This window comes from Felis catus, chromosome B4 (assembly GCF_018350175.1).
Source record: "Felis catus isolate Fca126 chromosome B4, F.catus_Fca126_mat1.0, whole genome shotgun sequence".
Classification (NCBI taxonomy): Eukaryota; Metazoa; Chordata; class Mammalia; order Carnivora; family Felidae; genus Felis; species Felis catus.
Genome location: NC_058374.1, coordinates 131689601 through 131709920, shown reverse-complemented (window position 1 = coordinate 131709920; position 20320 = coordinate 131689601). Strand labels below are relative to the sequence as shown.

At 52.9% G+C, this 20320-nt stretch overlaps 2 protein-coding genes across 4 annotated transcripts; one reads left to right on the top strand and one right to left on the bottom strand.

The window, feature by feature from the left end:
- Positions 1-2349: 2349 nt before the first annotated feature.
- POLR2F (RNA polymerase II, I and III subunit F) lies at positions 2350-11916 on the bottom strand. The gene is made up of 5 exons (XM_023257730.2): positions 11754-11916; positions 9849-9918; positions 7114-7244; positions 3020-3091; positions 2350-2528 (listed from the first exon to the last, which is right to left on the bottom strand). Exons 1-5 carry the CDS (start codon positions 11771-11773, stop codon positions 2438-2440), a joined length of 384 nt encoding a protein of 127 aa, XP_023113498.1. The 5' UTR covers positions 11774-11916; the 3' UTR covers positions 2350-2437.
- Positions 11917-11961: 45 nt separating this feature from the next.
- On the top strand, positions 11962-19473 carry CB4H22orf23 (chromosome B4 C22orf23 homolog). Of its 3 annotated transcripts, none has more exons than XM_003989252.5 (7): positions 11962-12121; positions 12453-12564; positions 13640-13702; positions 17252-17434; positions 18080-18211; positions 18428-18528; positions 18670-19473. In XM_003989252.5, the coding sequence occupies exons 2-7, from the start codon at positions 12462-12464 to the stop codon at positions 18739-18741; spliced, it is 654 nt and encodes a 217-aa protein (XP_003989301.1). In that variant the 5' UTR covers positions 11962-12121; positions 12453-12461; the 3' UTR covers positions 18742-19473. The 3 variants fall into 3 exon arrangements, with proteins under 3 accessions (XP_003989301.1, XP_023113486.1, XP_019691113.1); XM_023257718.2 differs by having other exon boundaries at positions 12019-12097; XM_019835554.3 differs by lacking the exon at positions 11962-12121 and adding an exon at positions 12673-12846.
- Positions 19474-20320: the final 847 nt, after the last annotated feature.

The window sequence follows — 20320 nt, the reverse complement described above, 5'->3', positions numbered from 1 at the left end:
TCCAGGCTCCGAGCCGTCAGCCCAGAGCCCGACGCGGGGCTCGAACCCACGGACCGCGAGATCGTGACCTGGCTGAAGTCGGACGCTTAACCGACTGCGCCACCCAGGAGCCCCTAAGTCACTAATTAAAAAAAAAAAAAAAAAAAAAAGGTTGAAATGAACAGGGACAGGCCCGTATACGCTACTGAAGATTCTCCATCATCGGTTCTATTATCTGCACTCTTAGGGTAAGACTGTCCGATCAATTTTGAATCTATTTAGAAGTACAAATTTCTCCATTGTGGCTGTGTGCAGAGACTGGCCTGATGCCTTGTTAAAATCAAGATTCGCTCTATCCCACCAACCTACCAGACCAGTAACCTTTGAGAAAGGGAAATGTGGCTCATTTGGCGATATTCTTAGAAACCCTGACAGCTCCTGGATCTCCTCTTTATTAGCTGTGTTTTCAAACATGCAACAACCTGTTCTAGAATTTTGTCAGGGATCAATCAGTACTAACCTTAGGTGCTCGCAGTTTTTACAACCCACCCTTTCCCCTCTATTGAAAAGCAGGTTGTTGGTCCATTTCCAGTCCGTTCACTGCTCCTGCTGTCAGTGGGGTTGTGGACACAGAGCCAGCAGGGCAGAGGGGAGGGGCCTCATCGAGATGACACCGCCACCACCAGGACCCTGCCTCTCATGAGACAGAGATGGACTGGGAAGTCACTGGGGATACGGGAGGAGGGAAAGTGGCCCCAGAGAGGACAAATGACCCTGGAGAAGTTGGAAGGCCTGGCTTGTGCTCACCCTTAGACCTAAGGTTCTGGATGAGCTTGGGCCTCAGCAAGGCAGTGGCCCCATGTGCATAGAGATGGGGCCACATGTTTCTGGCGAGGACTGAAGAGGCTATGCCCCAGCCTGGCCAGCTGAGCAGCAAGGGACGGACTCCATGGAAGAGGGGAAGGGAGACAGGAGGAAAACCACCCCTTTTTCCATCTCCCTTACACCCTATCCCCTAAGGGTTAACCCCCTACTCCCTCTCCCATCCCCTTCTCTCTTCCCCCGCCCAAACCCCATCTCCCTTTAATCACATCTGATACTGAGCGGCCCAGCAGGAACAAAGAGACCATTTAGAGGATCGGGGCCGAGAAAGTGACCCCGCGCTCTGGGGCGGCCGCCTGGACGCCAGCACAAAGGCGGCATTTCAGAGCTGGAATTTCAGCACCCAACTTGATTAAAGGACTCCACAGGCTTGGAGGAGGGAGGAAGGGGGTGCGAAGTCCACTGCTCCCCGGATTAACCCTTCTTCAGAGTGGCAGGCACCCCTCCCGCCCCCGGGGACGCTCATTACTCCCACTCTGTCCACAGAGCACCCACCCGGGAGACCCTGCCTCTTGCAGAAGTCAGGCAAGCCTGCCCCTCTTCTTCCTGGAAGGGGAGCTGACAGCAGAATGGAGGGCAAGGCTGGAATATTCAGGGAGCCAACCGTCCCCTCTATCTCTGTTGGTATCAAGATACACCCTCTTCCTGTCCCCACAAGGGAGAGGGGAAGCAACGTGATTGGTCTTACTGCAAGCTGGGTAAGCAGGGTGAAGAGAACAGGACCCAGGAGAGCCTAGGGCAGAGGAAGGGGAGCTCCAGTCCCGATTTAATGTCATACCTGGAACCCAGGAGCCCTGCTTCCCTGCCCACCATCATCCCAGTCAAGGTCTGGGAGGAGCACGGGCCCTACACAGAAGGGAAAGGACATCTTCCAGAGGTGGGGAAGGAGAGAGGATGGCGGAGGCGGACCAGAAGGCCACGGAAGGCAGTGTACGGGCGGTGACCCGGGGAGTGGGGACAGGGCTGGGACAGGGGTGGGCAGGTGTTCAGTCCTCGCTCCAGCTGCTGCCTTGCCCAGCAGGGCTCTGCCTGGGGAGGGCGGGAGATCACTGCATCCCCAAGCTTCCTGCTGGGGCACTAGCTCCTGAAAGGGGATCCGAGCCCACGATAAGAGGCTCGAGGCAGGTCCTCAGGAAACAATGGGTGGCTTGATGAGACCCGCTCTGTGATACTCCTGAGAAGGGAGAAGCCCCTGAAGCCAGTCCCCACTGGAAAGGAAATTGGGGGTTTCCGTGGCAACCAGTTCCCCGGGCACAAAGACTCGTCTGTCTGCTGGGAAGGCAGCTGAGGTGTCTCCCTGCAGCAGCCTTTGCGCTGGTGAACAGGGAGATGGAGGGAGGGATGCGGGGGATCCACAAGGAGTAAGGCCCCTGGTACTTCTTGAGCTGACAGTCACGGGGCCACAGGAATGGGTGCACCCGCCAGGCAGCAGGGTGCTATCAGGGAAGGAGCGAGGGGGCATCACAGAGAGCTGGAGGCAGAGGGGGATGAAAGGTTGAACGGTTTATTATTTACATGTATAAAGAATGTGAAAATAGAAACTAGGATGAGGCACAGTCGGGAAGATGATTCCAGCTCAGTCGGTGATGATGAGCTCGTCTACCCCCCAGTCTTCATAGCTCCCGTCTGGCAGGTAGCGGCGAATGATGATGGGGATCTTTCGGGCCCTGTGGCAGGGAGAAGTCACAAGTATGTGAGGGCTGGTGACCCGAGCTCTATAGCAGAAGGGACACACTGTGTGCAGAATGCAAGGGGAGGGAAGTCGTAGCAGCATCCTCTTAGGACTAGGTGTGGAAAAGAAATTACAATAAAAAGAGAGTTCCTGCGTCCCAGGGACGGTGGCTCTGGAAAGGCTCTGCCATCCGAGGGCTGAAGAGGGGAGGAGGGGAAGTGTGGAGGGATACTGGTAAGGCCAAGTGCAGCAGGAAGAGGGAGATTCTGACAGACAGGAGAGGACCCTGCCTCGTCAAAGCCCTCCCCCTTTGCCTGCCCCCTCCCACCCCACTGCCTGGCGGGCTGACTCCAGAACAAACTAAGGACCTAGAGGAACAAGAATCTCACCTCCCAGGCAGGGGTGTGGGGCAGAGGTGTGCAGCAGAGAACCTGGGGGATACCTCGCAGGGCTCAGGAGCAGTGAACCACGATCTGGGTGACTTACTTGAGCTCTTTCATGGCGATGAGCAAGGGATCTGTCTCCCCCTCCAGCTCCACCATCACAGGGGCACACATCCTGTAGGTACAGGGACAGGTGTTGGGGGAGAAGGGCCCAGCAGGAAATCAGGGGGCTCACTTCACAGATAGGATCAGATCAGCATCCCAGTCCTCACCTAGAAAGGTCACCTTCCAGGGAGACAGGCAGGCATGGGAGGGTGGGAACGTGTTCAGGGGCACTGCCATAGTGAGGAGGAGCAAGTGGGAACCAGGAGCCTGGATTTAAATTCTGCCTCCAAAGACACACTGAATTTCTCTCCAAATCTCAGTATCCTCATTTGAAAACGGGAGACAGTCCTGCCTCACCTACGACACTAAAACGTTACTAACAAGTTAAGGCGCACCAAGAACCACATGCTGTTCTCAGCTCTTTATGGGGGATGACCCCATTCTGAGGGAAGTACTGCTATTATTTCCATTTTACTGATGAGGAAACCGAGGCACAGAGAGATCAGTAATCTGCCAAGATCACACAGCCATTTGAATCCCGCATGTTCCTACCCACTGTGCTGTAATGCCTCCCACTAATAAGTTAAAGATCCGTAAGTTAAAGATCCATACACTTAAGAAAGGCAGAGCCGACCACAGACTCCTGGGCCCGGCAACCACGGCAGAGTATTCCAGCACAAAGGAATGGCCAGGCAAAGGCTCGCTCTAACCCAACTCCTCAGGCCTGCCTCAGGGCCCAGCCAGCTCATTTTCCTTCTCTACCTTGGCAACACCCCTCGCCGTCCTACTCTTCCAGCCTCCACACGGGGCCTGCGATCAGGCACGCACCTGCCTACAACCCTCCATGGCGCCCCACGGCCATCAGCCAGAACCCAGTCTGGCTCCTGCTGGTCCTTCTCGGTGCACCTTCTCATGCTGTTGCCGGTACTTACCCCACGTTCCCGCCTTACCACGCCCCCAAGGCTCCCTGTACACACCCTGCTGTTTCCCTTCTGCATCCTCTTGTAAGCTCTTCCTCTCCCTACAAGCCTGGGAGGGGCTCACATGTCTCCACTCTGGAAATCGTCCGCCCTGAAAACGCTCAGCGCCCTGACTCATTTGACACAAGCTTCTCGATCTCACTGTACTGTAGCTGCTTATTTGAAGTTTTCTGCATTAGACCAGAGCACCTTGTGACCGAGGGCCACACGCCCTAACAACAACTGCTCTTCAGAAGAGGCTCTAAAAATGAACAGGAGGAATGCCAACTCTAGGCCTACCTCCTCTAGGAAGCCACCATTCATGATTTCGGCACAAGTTTATACTAACGGATCCCCAACCTAACAATCACCAGAATTACTAGGAGAGCATGCTAAAAACACAGGCTCGCAGCTCCTGCTCCAGACCCCCTGACTAGCAATTCTGGTGAAGGAGCCCGAGAACCTCCATTTGCAAAGCTTACCAGGCGACAATGATCATCAGCCGGTCTGAGAGCCACCAGTTTACACAATGTAATTGACTCATCTTATTACTATTTTGATTTCTGTTACTTCCAAAAGCCCTGAAAATTTCGCAGGGGCAGGGACCAAATGTTTAACTTTCCCTATATCCCCTCTCAAGCATGTAAGTCCTTCCCTACATTTAAAGCTTTAAAAAACGTAGCAAACTGTTTTTCCTAATCTGCCTACACCTTATTTCTTTCAAGATAGGAATAACCCAAGTTCATTCATCCAGCCTTGTGCACACAATGTGCGAATCATGAGTGTGCCCTCAGGTATTATGTCTGCACCAGTGACCCCACAAACTTGGCAACGATCCTTAGGAAGTGGCTGTGTCAAACATCGGCCACCAGGTGGTGCTAAAAAACCAGAGTGAGACTTCATCCAAAAAATCCAAGAACTATTTGTTCAGCACCAACAAGCTGCAGCATCGCACGCCTGGTACTAGGGGACGAGATCCAGCCCTTGGCTGTCTGAGGGCTTACGGCACGCTGGGAACCACCAGACGGCATCCTAACCCTTAACTGGAAGGGGCACAACAGACCCAACTAAGTTGAACCAAGCTTCTCTCCCAAAGCAAAGCAGGACACGGGTCTTGGTAGCGTGCTGAACGTCCGCCTCCAAACTTTCAAGTGCCCCACCCTGTCCACCAAACGCATGCCGATCCCCTGAACCTGTCATTCAAGGCACCGGTGACATCTTTTCCAGCCCCTGTGCCCCTAGCTACTTGCCATCCCCCCACCACAATCCACGCTTGCCTGTCTTTCCTCACACTGTCTCTGGCACCTGGGTCACCCTCAAAACCACCTGCCTTTCCCCATCCCTCTTGAATTCTAATCCTTTCATGAGGCTCTCCCAGTCACCCCTACAACTCCTCCCTTCTCTTTCTCGTGCCTTCTGGAAAGCACTGCTCCCGTCTGCCTTGGGTTCTGGTTAGTTGTGAGCCATTGCCCCCAAGGCAGCAAACACCTGGAGGACTGGGCGGGGGGGGGGACTGTGGCCATCTGGAATCATCTTTGCATCCCCACCGGGTGCAAGCACACTACCTCAGTCGGCACTGAAAGACTTTAAGCTTGCATACGATCATTCTATTTGTTTGAAAGATAATTGAGAAGTTCTTCTTTCTGCTGGATCATTTTTAGCCTAGACAAGCACTGCCCACTGGCATGTTCTGCAATGATGGAAACGTCCTCTATCTGCGCTCTCTGTCATGGAGTCCTAGCCACACGTGGCTACTGAGCACCTGAAATGTGGCTAATGAGACTGAAAACCTGAACTTTTCATTTCACTTCATCTTACTTAACATAAACGGCCACCTGCGGCAGGCGGCTGCCATAACTGGTGGTGCAGACCCACAGGATCCTGACCCAGCGACTATCCCAACTATCATGCTCAGTGCACCCTAATTCCGCCCAGACCAGCCAAGAGTACAAGCAGGCCAGGGAGAGGTCTACTGCTTTAGAGAAGGCGAGGAACAGGGTTACCCACCCATAAAACCCTGTTCGAAGCGCACATGGTGGTCATCTTTACCCCACAGGAGTAAGGGGGATAAAGCCCAGTGCTATTTGAAAACAAATGAGGGAACGCACAGATTAGAATCTCCTTTAGCATCAGCACTCCACAGAGCTGACCCCAGCGTTTCTGGCCAATTCTCCACGATTCCCTACCTGATGCGCCCATCCGACCAGACACCCATCTCCCATACCAGCTTGTAAGACGTTGGGGCGGGGGTTCGCTTCCTCAGCCTTGTCTCTCCCTGGGGAGGACACTCTGTTAGAGTATGCAGAGCATGTGTGTCCTCCCTCTGTTCCCGGACTCACTGCTCCGTAGGAAAGAAGAGTCATTCCCAAGAGGGAGTGTGGGAGGAAAAGCGTCCGTGGCCCAGCGTCGACAGTCCCTGCTCTCTCAAAGCCACCTGCCTACAGAGAGGGTGCTTTCAGGTCTGTTCGCCCACAGCCTTGGCAGGCAGGCTGGCTGGCCCCTGCAGACACAGGCTCCAGATGCCCACAGTGCCTATGGCCGACAGGGTGAATGCGCAGCCATCGGACATTTTCACGTTCAGATGACAGAATCACCTGTCCACTGGCTAGTTCCTGAACCTTCTCGTTCTTCTCCTGGGTTCAAACTTAGGAGAAAGGCAAGGCTGCTCTGTGCTTTCGCTCCTCTAGCCTGGCCTCTACATGGAGGGCCTCCCCACTCCTCTGGGCTGGCCACCGTCCACGTCGGGTCAAGAACCACCTTAAGCCAGACAGGTGCTGCCACAGCAGCCCTGATCCACCAGCCTACGATGGTCTATAGCTCCCTGAACTCACACTTTTTTTTCCTTGTTTTGCTTCACTAACCTAATAGGCACCCAAGTTCTGTACTTTCCTTATGTTTCTATTGGACTGTTATTTGGCTCCTCAGATGTTCACGTCCTATTTCTCCTACTGGATCACCAACTCCCTGAGCGCAGGAGTCTAGAACAGTGCCCGGCACACAGAGACAGCACCACCCTTGCTTAGCAGGCGAGAGCAGGGAGAGTGTTTTCAGGTGCCGGCTGGGCCACATCAATAGCTCGGAAGCTTACTGTGGCCTGACCGACAGAAAAGATCACAAAAGGGCATATACTCACGCGATCTGGAGGGCTCGGGTGCCCAGCACACGGGCTCGCTCATACTTGGTCATATACGGTGTGGTGATTCGCTTCTGGTTGGCCTGTGGTCGCTCTCCAGAGGGGAGGATCTCGACGTTCTCCTGGCCCTCCTGGACGCCAAGACAGAAAAGAGGGAAAGTCTCAGGTGTATTTTCTGGGTTGAGGGGCAGGACGATAATGACAATGATTACGATCCCCCCTACCATTACTGCTTATCACGTGCCAGCATGCACACCTGCAGTTAGTGACACCTCCTTTAATTCTCACGATAACCTTACGTGGTGGGCATTATAGTGCCTGGCTCAGAGCGTTAGCTAACTTGGTCAAAGTCTCAGACCTAGTAAAAAAGAAGAACCACGACTGGGATTCCAGAGCCAACTGCCTCATCCGGAAGAGGGAAGCACATGGCCTGGAGATGGGGTGGCCCCAGAACATTAGCCATATGCCAAGAAGTCCTTCAGCACAGACAAGTCTCTTTAAGCAGGGGGCAAGGAATAAGCACCCCATCTTTCAGACAGGGTAACTGAATCAACAGTTCAAGTGGCTAAAAAGTCAAAGTGAAGGCAAGGATACACAGGCGCTCACGTGTATTCAACAATTACTTATGAAGGATCTGTCATGTGCCAAACATCATAATGGATGATAAGACAGCAAGTGGTCGGCAAGTGGACAATGAAGTTCACGAGAAGGTGGAGGGGACATCAAACTCATGCTGGGGGTTAGGAAGGCTGTCCAGAGACGAAACAAGCAACTCCAGAAGGAGTAGGAGCTGCCAAGCCAACGAGAAAGAGAAGGGCATTCCAGGTAGGCTGAGTTGCAGGCACAAAAGCACAGCGGTGGGAGACAATGTATGAGTTGTGAAGTATGATTAGAGCAAAAGGTGTGCAAAGGGTTTTAGGCAGGAGAATAAATTCTATAATAAATAAAGAATTAGGGGCGCCTGGCTAGTTCGGTGGATACAGCATGTGAGTCTTGATCTCGAGGTTATGAGCTCGAGCCTCGTGGTGGGTGTAGAGATTACTAAAATAAACATTAAAAAAAAGAATTAAATCAACAAATATTTATTGAGTGCTTACTACGTGTCAGTGTTCTAAGTGCCTGAAATAGAAGAGTAAGACAGATAAAAATTCTTTCCCCTACAGAGCTTGTATTACAAGAGATAACAAAATTAACAAGTAACATACGTGGTATAAAAACTAAAGAGGGGCACCCGGGTGACTCAGTCAGTTAAGCACCTGACTCTCAATTTCAGCTCAGGTCATGATCTCACGGTTCAGGGGATGGAGCTTTGTGTGAGCTCTGCACTGACAGCATGGAGCCTGCTTGGGATTCTCTCCCCCCCCCCCCCCCCCCAAGTAGATAAATACACTTAAAAAAAAAAATGTAAAGGTATCCCTACAGATGCTCTGTTGAGCATATCCTGTAGAGGGTGAGGGCAGAAGCAGACCATAGAGGAAGACGAGTAGTAAGCAATCAGGTAGGCAGGTTAAGAGAAACTGTGGCAGCAGAAGGGCCAATCCAGCAGAGTGGTGGGAGACTGACGGCAGGAAAAGCAGTAACACATTTCCGCAGCAAAGTGAGTGAAGCGAATAAAGACCTCAGCCGGGCTGAAGCACTGAGAATGGAGAAACAGCAACAGGGCTGGACCATGTGTAGGAGGCAAAATCAACCAAATAGGGATGGTAGGGGACCAGGACAGGGGAGGACGTTTCTGGCTCGGCGAATAGGTACCCGAGAGTGCCGTGCAGAAGAAAGAGAAACTCCAAAAATGGGGGCTTCAGCTTCCAAGCCTAAAATAATTGAGGGATCACTCCCTTTCCAGGAGCCATAAAGCACTTCCTCCATCAGTCACGGCACAGAAAGCCCAATGTCATTCATGAAATTCGTAACCCATCCACCTGGCGACACAAGTCAGAAACCTGGGGGTCACCCTTGTCACCTCCCACTTTCTTAGTTCCATTTCCAATCCACCAAAAATACCTCTTTTGTCCATTTTCTTATCACTTACATTACCAGCACCCAAGTCCAAGCCACGGGTCTCTCACCTAGATGGAGAGACCCTCAAGGTCTCTGTCTTTAACTCCCGCTCCTCCCCAACTCACTCGTCACTCTGACGCCAGAATGCCCTTTCTAAAGTGTACACGGGATAGTGCCACTCCCCGGCTCAACACTTGTCGGTGGGAGCGCCTGGCTGGCTCAGTCCGTAGAGAGTACAACTCTTGATCTCAAGGTTGTGGGTTTGAGCCCCACAGCCCCACACTGGGTGTAGGGATTACTTTAAAAAAATAAATCTAAAAATATTTTAAAAAACCACAACACGTGGTGGCTTCTAAGTGCCTTTAGGCTATAAAATCCTGCCTGATGTGGGCCCTTACCTCTCCAGCTTTATCCCAGACCACTCTCCCCAGGGCTCCTTAAGTAAACCCTGCCCACAGGGCACCTAACACATAACAAACAATCAACACACGCTTGCTGAATGAATGAAGGTGATATTTCACACATCAGTAAACCGACTGCCCCCAAAGCCACAGGCTATGGCCCACCCTGTAGGACTTTTCCTCCACCCAGGACTGGAACACTGCTCACTCTAACTGGGGGTGCTTGTGGCAGGGGATGTGACCCGCAAGAGGCAGATGCATTCAGGCGATTATCACCGGCCGGGTTATTTGGCAGCTTGGACTGCAGAAAAGGGGAGTCCACAGCTAAATACTGACCTCCTCGGCATTCTCCAAGTCACCCAGCCCTTCATCCTCCTCCACATCATCAAAGTCGTCACCATCAAAACTGTACAAGAAGAGGGCAGTTAGTTGGAGCATCACTTACTAGAATCAAAGACAGCAGAGGGGCGCCTGGGTCGCTCAGTCGGTTAAGCATCCGACTTCGACTCAGGTCATGATCTCACGGCTTGTGAGGTCAAGCCCTGCATCAGGCTCTGTGATGATAGCTCAGAGCCTGGAGCCTGCTTCAGATCTTGTTTGTCTGTCTGTCTGTCTCTCTCTCTCCCCCTCCCCCGCTCAGACTCTGTCTCTCAAAAATAAATGTTAAAAAAAATTTTTTTAAAGACGGCAGATACCCGTATCTCACTCAGTATGTAGAACTGACTCAATAAATAACTACTTAATGAGTGAATCAAACTTCTTTTCCATTTTACTTCCATCCTTACCCCCATCAGCCCCCAAATTTTGCTAGGACTCACTCATCATCACTGTTTCTCTACTGGATCATTCCCATCAACATATAAACATGTAGTTAGTTTCCCGTCTTAAAAAATAAACAGGGGCGCCTGGGTGGCGCAGTCGGTTAAGCGTCCGACTTCAGCCAGGTCACGATCTCGCAGTCCGTGAGTTCGAGCCCCGCGTCGGGCTCTGGGCTGATGGCTCAGAGCCTGGAGCCTGTTTCCGATTCTGTGTCTCCCTCTCTCTCTGCCCCTTGCCCGTTCATGCTCTGTCTCTCTCTGTCCCAAAAATAAATAAACGTTGAAAAAAAAATTTTAAAAAAATAAATAAATAAACAAAACTTATTTCGCTTGTACCCCCCACCGAGCCCTATGTCCATGCTCCTCTTGGGAGCCAAATTCATGAAAGCTGTCCCTCTTCTGTCTCCAGTTGTGTCATAATCTCACGCCAGCAAGGCTTTTACCTCCACAGTTCTAGCAAAACCAGCCTTCTCAAGTTCATTAATGGCTGCCACGTTGCTAAATCCAATGGACAAGTCTTGTTCTCCTTTAGCTGAATCTCTCAGTTGGCACACCAGACCACCCCCCCACACACACACTCCCCAGCTCAATACTCTGCCCTCACTTACCTACAAGGACTCCTCTCTCTTGGGGTTCCCCCACCTCACTGGCTGTCCCATCTCTGTCTCCTATGCTGGTTTCCCCCTCTCTTCCCCACAGGCACTCAATGCTGGAATGCCCTAACAGTTCCCAGCCATCTCTTCTTCTCTACCGACACTCCCCTGAGGTTTTCACCTGATTCTTAGTTTTGACTAAAATACAGTATACTCTATTTCATATACACACTGCTGATGACTCCACTATTTTCATCTTGATAAGACGCATCTCCTCCGACCCCACGTATCAGGAAATCTTTGGGCGCTACCTTCAACATCGATCCAGAATTCAACACCACCTGCCGTCACCGCCTCTCCTAGTGCCACCCCAGTCCAAGCCACGACCTTCTCACCGAGATTCCTGCAACCCTTCCAGACCTTTACCACCCCCCCGAGTCTCGCCAGACTCTCCCCTGGACTCCTTCTCCACTACGTACGTCTACCACGTACTCTCACACGACCCTGCATTATCTGTTTATGGGCCTGTCCCCTCTTCTAGAAAGGGCGCCCCCGGGGACGAGAGACTGCCTAGTTCACCTCAATACTCTCATTAGAAGACACGGAGCCCGGCTCGCTGGAAGTCGGCTGAAAGACCTTTTTCACTGCTCCTCGAGCCGGGCCTCTGGATGGATCTTTCCTCCCGGCCCCCCGCCCTTCTCCCCCGCAGCTCCGCGGGCCCACTCAGCACCCGCAGTCCCCTCAAGACACTGCCCCTCGAGCCTGGCTCCTCGGCCTCCTTCGACCCAGGCTCCCGCTTCACCCGCCCCTTCCCAAGCTCCCGCACTCACTTGTCCTCGTTATCTGACATGACGCCGGCGCCGCAGCGACCCCACTCCGCGCCAGGGACCCGCGCGGAGACCCGAAAACAGCGCGCCTCCGCCTCGAGCGGCGCCACGCGTGCTCTGCGCCTGCGCCCTGACCCAGAGGCAAGTACTTCCGGTAGGCAGGCCGAAGCCGTAACTGTGCGCACGCGCCGGGAGGCGTGTGCCCGTTCCCATGGTAGCCGGAGCCGCTGGGGGCGGGCTCTAGTCGCTGAGGTTCGGAGGGTTTCGCGCGGGGTCCAGGCGCCGCACAACCGCCGCGGGGCCGTGGTTACGGTCTCCCGAGCCCAGCTGCTCCCTGTGGGGAGGAGGCACCAGCGGGGTCTTACTTTAGGGTGAGGTTTCCATTTTGGTTTGTCCCCCAACGGGCTCTGTCCGGACCACGGCTTATCCTAACCGCCCCTTTCCGCCAGAGAGGGCTTCCCTGCCACAGGCGTCGGGTCAGAATGAGGTCTCCGTTCCTGTGTGAGGATCTGCCTGTGTATCTGTTCGGGGGGGGGGGGGGGGGGGAGGGGCACTATCGCGATACTGACGGCAACGAGTCACGTTTTTGCTGAGACTCGACCCCCGCTCCCGGACTTTGGGTGGCGTCGAGGAGGTTGGGGGCGCGGAAGCAGAAATTGGGCCTGGGAGACAGGGGTTGTCATTGCGTTTTTCCCTCCCCAGGGCCCTTCCATGGCTTCCCAGGAAAGGGTGGAGGCAGTGACCAAAGGAACAGGGTTCTGGCCCTGCTCCAAGCCAGCCACTTACACCCCCGGGACCTGCAAGCTGCTCAGAGGTCAGTGTGTTTAAAGGACCGGAGAAGAGTGGTGGTAGCAGGTACCCTCTGTAACTCCGTTATCCCTTACATGATCTGTGCTTAGCAATTGCTACTTTTATTTTACAGATAAGAAGCCTGGGGTTCAGAGAGGTTTGGGGATCCTACAACTTGCAAGTGGCCTAAAGTCAAAGAAATAAGAATTTTGAAGTGATTAACTCCTGCGCATCCCTTAGATCACGCTTTCAATTTCCCCAGGGAAGCCTGATCTCCTCCCCACCCACCACCCCAGTGGAACCAACAGTTAGTTCCCTGCTTTCACACTACCAAATACCCTTTCCCTCAATGGACAACACAACCTGGAGTCAGATATTTAGTTGTCTCCCACTGGATTAATATTCATCTACCCCTCTAGATCACGAACTCCATTAGGGCAGGGATTGTGCCTGTTTGGGCTCAGGATTGTAGCTCCAGCACCTGACACATGCTTAATAAAATACTGTCCATTGGTTCACTCACTCAACAACAAAAAAAATTTTAAACCTGCTTAATGTGCTTTAGACATTGTTCTAAGTGCCAGAGATACAGCAGTTAAAAAGAAAAGAAAAATGGAGCGCTTGGGTGGCTCAGTAGGTTAAGCGTCCGACTTTGGCTCAGGTCATGATCTCGCGGTCCGTGAGTTCGAGCCCCGCGTCGGGCTCTGGGCTGACAGCTCGGAGCCTGGAGCCTGTTTCAGAATCTGTGTCTCCCTCTCTCTCTCTGCCCCTCCCCCATTCATGCTCTGTCTCTCTCTGTCTCAAAAATAAATAAACGTTAAAAAAATTTAACTTAATAGTAAAAGAAATGAAAAGAAAAACAAACAGCAAAAAATCTTGCTCTCTCATGAGCTCATATTCTAGTAGGAGTGACAGTAAGTATATAGAATTTCAGTGATAGTAAGTGTTACAGAAAAAACAATGAAGCAGGAAAGGGAGGGAAGGAGTACTGGGGTGCGGAATGGGGTTAGGAGGGGATACAATTTTACACTAGAATAAGGTGAGATGAAGGGCTGTGTCTGCCGTCCGGGAGACCTCATAGCGGTGCTTTACCTTTGCAGTGATGATGAAGGAATCCAAACTGACAAACTTCCAACAGCGACACATCATGGACACCATGAAAAGTAAGAGGCAATCCACAGAGGCTTCCTGGGCGGAGGGACTCTGGACCACACTTTTAATGCTCCTCCATATTCAGGGGTTGGGGATCTCGTTTAAAAGGACCAGGGGCACCTGGGTGGCTCAGTGGGTTGAGCGCCTGACTTCGGCTCAGGTCATGATCTCACGGTTCACGAGTTCAAGCCCCACATCAGACTTACTGCTGTCAGCGCAGAGCCCCCTTCAGAGCCTCTGTCCCTCTCTCTCTGCCCCTTCCCTGCTTGGGCTCTCAGAAAGAAAAAAAGTCTCTTAAAGACCACAAAAAGGGTTACCTGGGTGACTAGGTTGGTTAAGCGACTGACTCTTGGTTTCAGCTCAGGTCCATCAGGCACCACGCTGATAGCCTGGAGTCTGCTTGGGATTCTCTCTCTCCCTCTCTCTCTCTGCCCCTCCCTGGCTCGCTTGCTCACTCTCGCTCTCTCTCTCTCTCTCAAAATAAATAAATAAGCTTTTAAAAATTCTATTAAAAAAAAAAAGACCAAAAAAATTGAATAGTATTTTTGACCCTTGCTCCTGGGGAATTGATCGTTCAGGGCCTTTGTTTCTTTCTGGGACACGGGTCCTAGCGCAACAACAAGCCTCTTGCCATCTGTCTCCAGCCATCCTTCCATGAGATCACAGCCCAGCTGAGACGTCCTGCCCGACCAAAATAGTCTCCACGTGGTCATGTCTGCAGTCTGTTACACACATACCATATGAGCTCTCCAGAGGAAAGGACTGTGTGTCTTACTCCTACTTTTATTCATTCACAGCTTAGCTAGTAGAAGCAAGACAAGTGGCAGGATTCCAACATAGGAGGAGTATGCAAAGGCCTCCCCCCGCTCACCTCTGACTACCCATTGTATTAGTTCTTTTTAAGGAAAACAACAAAGTGTAAGTACATGGGCACGGTAGCAAGGTGCGCCCTGAGATCTTGAAAACTACCCTGCTTTCTGAGGTTTCACTGAATCAGCATTTAATGGATCGGAACAGAGACTCGTGAAGTTGCCTCTGAGAGAGAGAACGTCAGAACCTTCTCTATTGAACCTACCAGAAGTGATTGCCTTACGTACGGAAGAGGGTGCCTGTGGGAGGGCACCCGAGCAGCCACAGAAGCGAAGGGAAGAGAGTGTCAGAGAGGCGAATGTTAGCAGTGCCGGTCCAGCAGTGGCCAGGGGACTTATTGGGGACAAGGACAGCCCAGGCTGTCAGAGCCTGGTGCCTTCACACATCTGCGTCATGTAACTCTATCTCCGCACTCAGCAATCCACTAATAATCTGGTGGCCCCTCTAGCAGGACTGCAAAGAGAACGTGCTAGAAATTCCAATAAATTCCAGGAAACGAAGGACTGTGTCCGCCTTGTTCACCGCAGGACCCCCAGCACCTAGGTGCTCGATATTTACTGAAGGACTGATTTCATTAGGCAAGTAACTGGTTTGCCTGACAGTTTTACTCTCCTAAGTTTTCTTTTTAAAAACTTGTCTCCAGACATTCATTTGTGTTGGGTCTGCTTTCTTCTGGAATCCCATCTCTTTTTCTCTCCTCTTAACCAAATCCTACTTGTGTTGAGGCTTCATTCAAATTCTGTTGCTAGCCACAAATTCCTCTCCTTCACCTGACCTCCCAGAATTACTCAGGCCATAATCATCTGCTGAGGGTAGGCCGGGGGATGGGACGGCACACTGCACCGGACAGGCGGAAGGAGGGAGCAGAGGGAGCAGGAGGGACATTCTGGGAAGCACCGCGTCTCTCCAGAGAAGAGCAGGAAGGCCGTGGTGTGGCTCTAGGTAGAGGGTGTGAGAAGAGGCTGGTTTGTGGGGGAAAATGGCAACTCCATCTTCCAGGCCTATGGGACAGACACCTCAGAATCATCCCTGACTCCTCCTCGTCTTTCTCCCCGACCCCACATCCAACCCATCAGCGTGGGTCTGCTTGACCTTCAAACCGTGTCCTGACTCTGACCACCTCTGCCCCGGGCCCCCCCACACGGTACTTTGAGCAGCAACCAAAGGGTCATGTGACTCCTCTGCTCCAAACCCTCCGATGGTGTCCCACCTCAAAGTAAAAGCCAGTTGATTTCGGCTCAGGTCACGATCTCACGGTTCGTGAGCTCGAGCCCAGAGGCGGGCTCTGCGCTGACAGCACGGAGCCTGCTTGGGATTCTCTCTCCCGTCTCCCTTCCTCTCTGCCTCTCCCCCGCTCTCACGTGCTCACTCTCTCTCAAAAAGAAGTAAACAGTAAAAATAAACAAACATTAAAAAAGAAAAAGTAAAAGCTGGTCGTTCCGGAGGCCTGCAGGTCCCTGAACTTCTCTTGCCCTCCCTGACCTCTGACCTCTGCTCCCCCTATACTCCCGCCTCGCTCACTCCATTCCTGGCCCCCTGGCCTCCGGCTGTTGCTCAGACATTCCAGGCGCGTGACCACCTCACGGCCTTTGCTCCGGCTGTTCTTTCTGCCCGAAATGCTCTTCCCCAAAATATCTGCACGACAGAGCAACTCACCGTTTTGGGGGCTGACCTCATCATGAGGCCTTCCCTGCCTCCCCTCTTTAAAATTGTAAATTCTGCTCTGACCTCCTCTGTTCCATCCCTGTACCGTCACTAACCAACTATGTATTTTACTTACTCATCATCCACACTCCTCCGACCCCAAATGTAAGTGCCGTGAGGGGACTTTGTCTTACTTACCACTTTACCCCCAGTGTCCTAGGCCTGGCACAGAGCAGATACTCGGTACGTATTTGCTGGGTGGGTGATAAAAGGCTGGAAAAGGTGGAGGAGGTAGATGGGGGGGCCAGATCAAAACAATGCAGGGGAGGGGCTGCTCCGAGCTGGGCTTTGGGGCAATTGAGAGCAGGGACCAGTCAACCAGGTAGGAGGTGATACACTTGGCTGGCCTGGAGGGGGATCCCCAGATCTGGGCCGAGACAGCAGGGAAGGACAGTCAGGGGGACTGGTGTGTATCACCATCGGAACCATCCCTCCCTGCCTAGAGACCAAGCAGGTTTTAGGAATCCGCCTATGGAAATAAAAGCAGCAGTCTAGAAGCTTGATGCACAAGAATGTTTATTGCAGCATTGTTTGGAGTAGCAGGAAAAAAAAGAAAAGGAAACAGCCTGAGTTTCTGAAATTAAAAGACTAGCTGAATAAATAATGTATCCATTCTACGAACTAGTATATAGCTATAAAAAATAAGTTCTATATAAATGAAGTGATCTGGAAAAAACTGTCCATGATCAATTGTTAAGTGAAGAGCCAATTACTGAATATAATACAGTATGATCCAGTGTTTGAAAAACGAAGCTCATATATGCACACATATCTTTGAACATGTTTGTATTAACATCAAAAAGTTTGGAACGAGACCACCAGATTAGAAGTTGCTCGTTATGGGGTAGGGGTGGGGGACTGGAGGGGAGAAGGGAAGACTTCTATACTGTTTAACTGCTTGTAACAGGCAGGTATGACTTTTATAAATTAAAAAAAAAAAAAAAAGCCAGGTGGGTCCCCCTCCACCTCGAACCTTCCTTTCCCAGGAGGAGACACTCTGCCCCTCCAGTGCAGCCCAACATCCAGCCAGAGGGTCTTGCCTCCCAAACAGCCGGCCTCGGCCATCTACCTGCCTCCCATCCTGGTGGCCCGGCCCCACCTCCGGCCTGCCAGTGTGTGCCAAGCCGGCGGGGCCTATAGCCGGGAACCATTCAAGCCTCAAGCCACCCGTAAGTGAGAGGGCCTCGAGAGCCCCTCTTCCACCTCCCTCCCCGAGGGGCCCGGGGGCCAAGCGGCCCGTAGGGCAGGGCAAGTTGTCTAACCAAATTCTCTCACTGTTTGTACTAATGTACTTGAGCCTGGGCACCTGTTAGCTTGGGGGTGTTCAGGGTGTAGAGGAAACCGGTGAACTGGTCCTTTTTCATTTTTTTTTAGAATTCTGTAATGATTAACTAGAGTCCACCAGTCCCTGACGAGTGTTTGGCTGTCAGATCTCAGGGCCCCTGCTCTCTTAAGGTCACACAGTCCCACACAGTAGGCACGCCAACCTACTTCCTGGAGCCTTTTGCCTCGCTCCCTACCTGGCATCCGGTGTAGCTCTTGGCCCAGACCTGCCGACAGCTCCACGTGGCCTCTACACGCAGGCCGCCTCCACGGTGACCACAGTTTTCTTAGCCTCGCTCTGCACCAGAGCGTGTGGGTTCTGACCTTAGTTCTTTCGGCCCTTCCCCCTCCCGCCTGTCTGGACAGGACAAACTCAGGGGTTCCCGGGGTTCAAGGCGCCGGGACCCCGGAACAAGCATGCCCAACCAGGAGCTCAGACCACGAGTGGGGTGCCTCGCCTGCCTTAACAAGGCCATTTCTGGGCCCTGTAGGAGATCTGGAGAAAGAGAAGCGAAGACTCCAAAACATTTTTGCCACTGGGAAGGACTCCGAGGAACGGAAAAGGAAGGCCCCTCCAGTGCGACAGGAGGACCCAGCCCCTGAGCTGGACCGGTTTGAAGAATGTAAGCCACCGATGGGCCACCTAGGCCGGGAAGGTGGGCAGTGGGGTCCACAATCAGGGGGGATGGAGAGTAACCCTGAGGGCCAACGAGTGGGGAACACGGACCGCAGAAACGCTTCCTCTCCCCAAGGGAGCAACCCGTTGTCCCCGCCACCCCTCCCGGGAGCCTGGCGGCCCCCATTGCCCTGTACACTGACGGCCCTTCTCCTCTGTCCAGTGGTAAAGGAAATCCAGGACAGGAAAGAATTCCTGGCCGACATGGAGGCGCTGGGACAGGGCAGACAGTACCGAGGGATCATCCTTGCAGAGATCTCCCAGGTAGAAGCCACAGGGAAGGGGGGAGAGGGTCTGCCGTGCGCGCGCAGCATGAGACGTGAGTGGACAGGGCACCCGTGGCCCAGGTTTGGGGCTCCTCAGGTCCCGGCCCTGAATCCCAGCTTTCCCCGATGCCCTTTGCAGAAACTGCGGGAAATGGAAGACATTGACCACAAGAGGAGTGAGGAACTTAGGAAGGCTCTTGCCACCCCTTGACCTGCCTCCGGAGACAGGAGCAGAGTAGCCCAACCTGGACCACTGGAGCCCCACCCCATCGCCAAGCAGCCTCCCCCACCCCCACCCCCATCAGCCCACCTACCCTGGCCTTCAGCCACGTCAAATGGCCACACGGCACTGCCCTGGCCCGGGGAACCCTGGGCACACGCAGCACCCTAGAAAATGGCCCAATCTCCGAGAATGAGCTGATTCTCCTCAAGGCTCTGCCCAGGGAGCCTGGGTCGGCTGAGCCACTGAGACCGACAGTCACAGTCACAGACATGCACGAGTGAAGGCGAGGTCCAATCGCACCCTCTTGGCCACGTGTCAGAGGGCATCCACGGGCCCCTTCCTCCCCACCCAGCACCCCCTGTGTGCCCTACGCATTTGCTTTTCAGAACCCAGGAGTGAATGGGAGTCCTTTTGACCTACCTGTCTTAGGACCTATTTATTTGACTTCTTACAGCCTCGGGCAAATGTTTAACGACTACCATTAACTGGCCAGTAAGACACCTCTACCCTAGGTCATCACACGCACTGTTTTGTTTTCAGAGGGAAGGCTTATGTGTTCCAGGAGTTGGGACTTTTCAAGCCCGATGGTTTTTAGCCATTTGCACGTCTCAGGTGGAAATGAGAACCAACCCCTCTTGAACACCCCATGGCCGGGTACCATGGCAGGTGCTGAATTTCACTTGGTCCGTTTGCTCAATAAAGCCCTGGGATGGCTGGCTACCCACTGTGTGAAATCTGAGGCTCCCCAGGACACCGTAACCAAGGTCATTCAACTCAAGTAGCCCACTAAGGGTTAGAAGTTAGTTCTCGGTCTTTCCGCTAAACCCGCGGCCCACAGAGACACAAGGGTGGGAGACAGACCAAAAGAGCCCGGCTTTGGAGCTCCGATCCCAGCCTGTGCTCTGCGAGCCTGGGCAGCACCCCAGACTCCGCTCCGACTGCTCATCGGCGAAGCCCTGCCTCAGAGGGCTACGGAGACCTCCGACCACAAGAACAGCCCCCCAGGCCTGGCACACGGCACACGGACGTCCCCATTTCTTCTCACAGCCACGAGCCCTACATTCTCCGGTATTCTGACACTTTCCTGTCCGCACACGTCAAAATATTTTGGAAATTTAGGCCACTCTTCCTACCCACGGGTCCCGTCCCCGTGCCTTAACAAAATCCCCCTTTTCACCCCCCCAAAATTTTTTTTGGTAATTTCAACCAACACTCCCACCTGGAGGGATGCATATCATCCTACAGGCCACATACATGACCCAAGCTTTGGGTTGCAGAACAAACATGGCCCCGTAGCCCCAAACAGGTAAGTAGAAGGGGCCAGATGAAGGGCTGGCTCAGGAACATTTCCATGGGAGGCCTGTGTCCACACACCCTCCAGAACCTGAGGGCAGAGGGTATAATATGACAAGGACAGCTGTCCTCCACCTCAAAGGCCCCCTCACATCGCCCAGAGGCAGCAAACTGGAGAATGCCAGGACAAATTTGGCCACCCGTGACAATACAGCCTACCCTTGATTTCAATTCAGATCCGTTGCCAACGTTTACAAATCACACGCACACGCAA

Coding starts and splice junctions, on each gene's coding strand:
- CB4H22orf23 (XM_003989252.5), top strand. CDS start 12,462: ATGGCTTCCCAGGAAAGGGTGGAGGCAGTGACCAAAGGAACAGGGTTC. Junction 18,212..18,427: donor GCTGGACCGGTTTGAAGAAT/GTAAGCCACCGA, acceptor TCCTCTGTCCAG/TGGTAAAGGAAATCCAGGAC. Junction 18,529..18,669: donor TCCTTGCAGAGATCTCCCAG/GTAGAAGCCACA, acceptor TGCCCTTTGCAG/AAACTGCGGGAAATGGAAGA.
- POLR2F (XM_023257730.2), bottom strand. CDS start 11,773: ATGTCAGATAACGAGGACAA. Junction 9,919..11,753: donor ATGTCAGATAACGAGGACAA/GTGAGTGCGGGA, acceptor CTTCTTGTACAG/TTTTGATGGTGACGACTTTG. Junction 3,092..7,113: donor ACCCGAGCCCTCCAGATCGC/GTGAGTATATGC, acceptor CTGTACCTACAG/GATGTGTGCCCCTGTGATGG.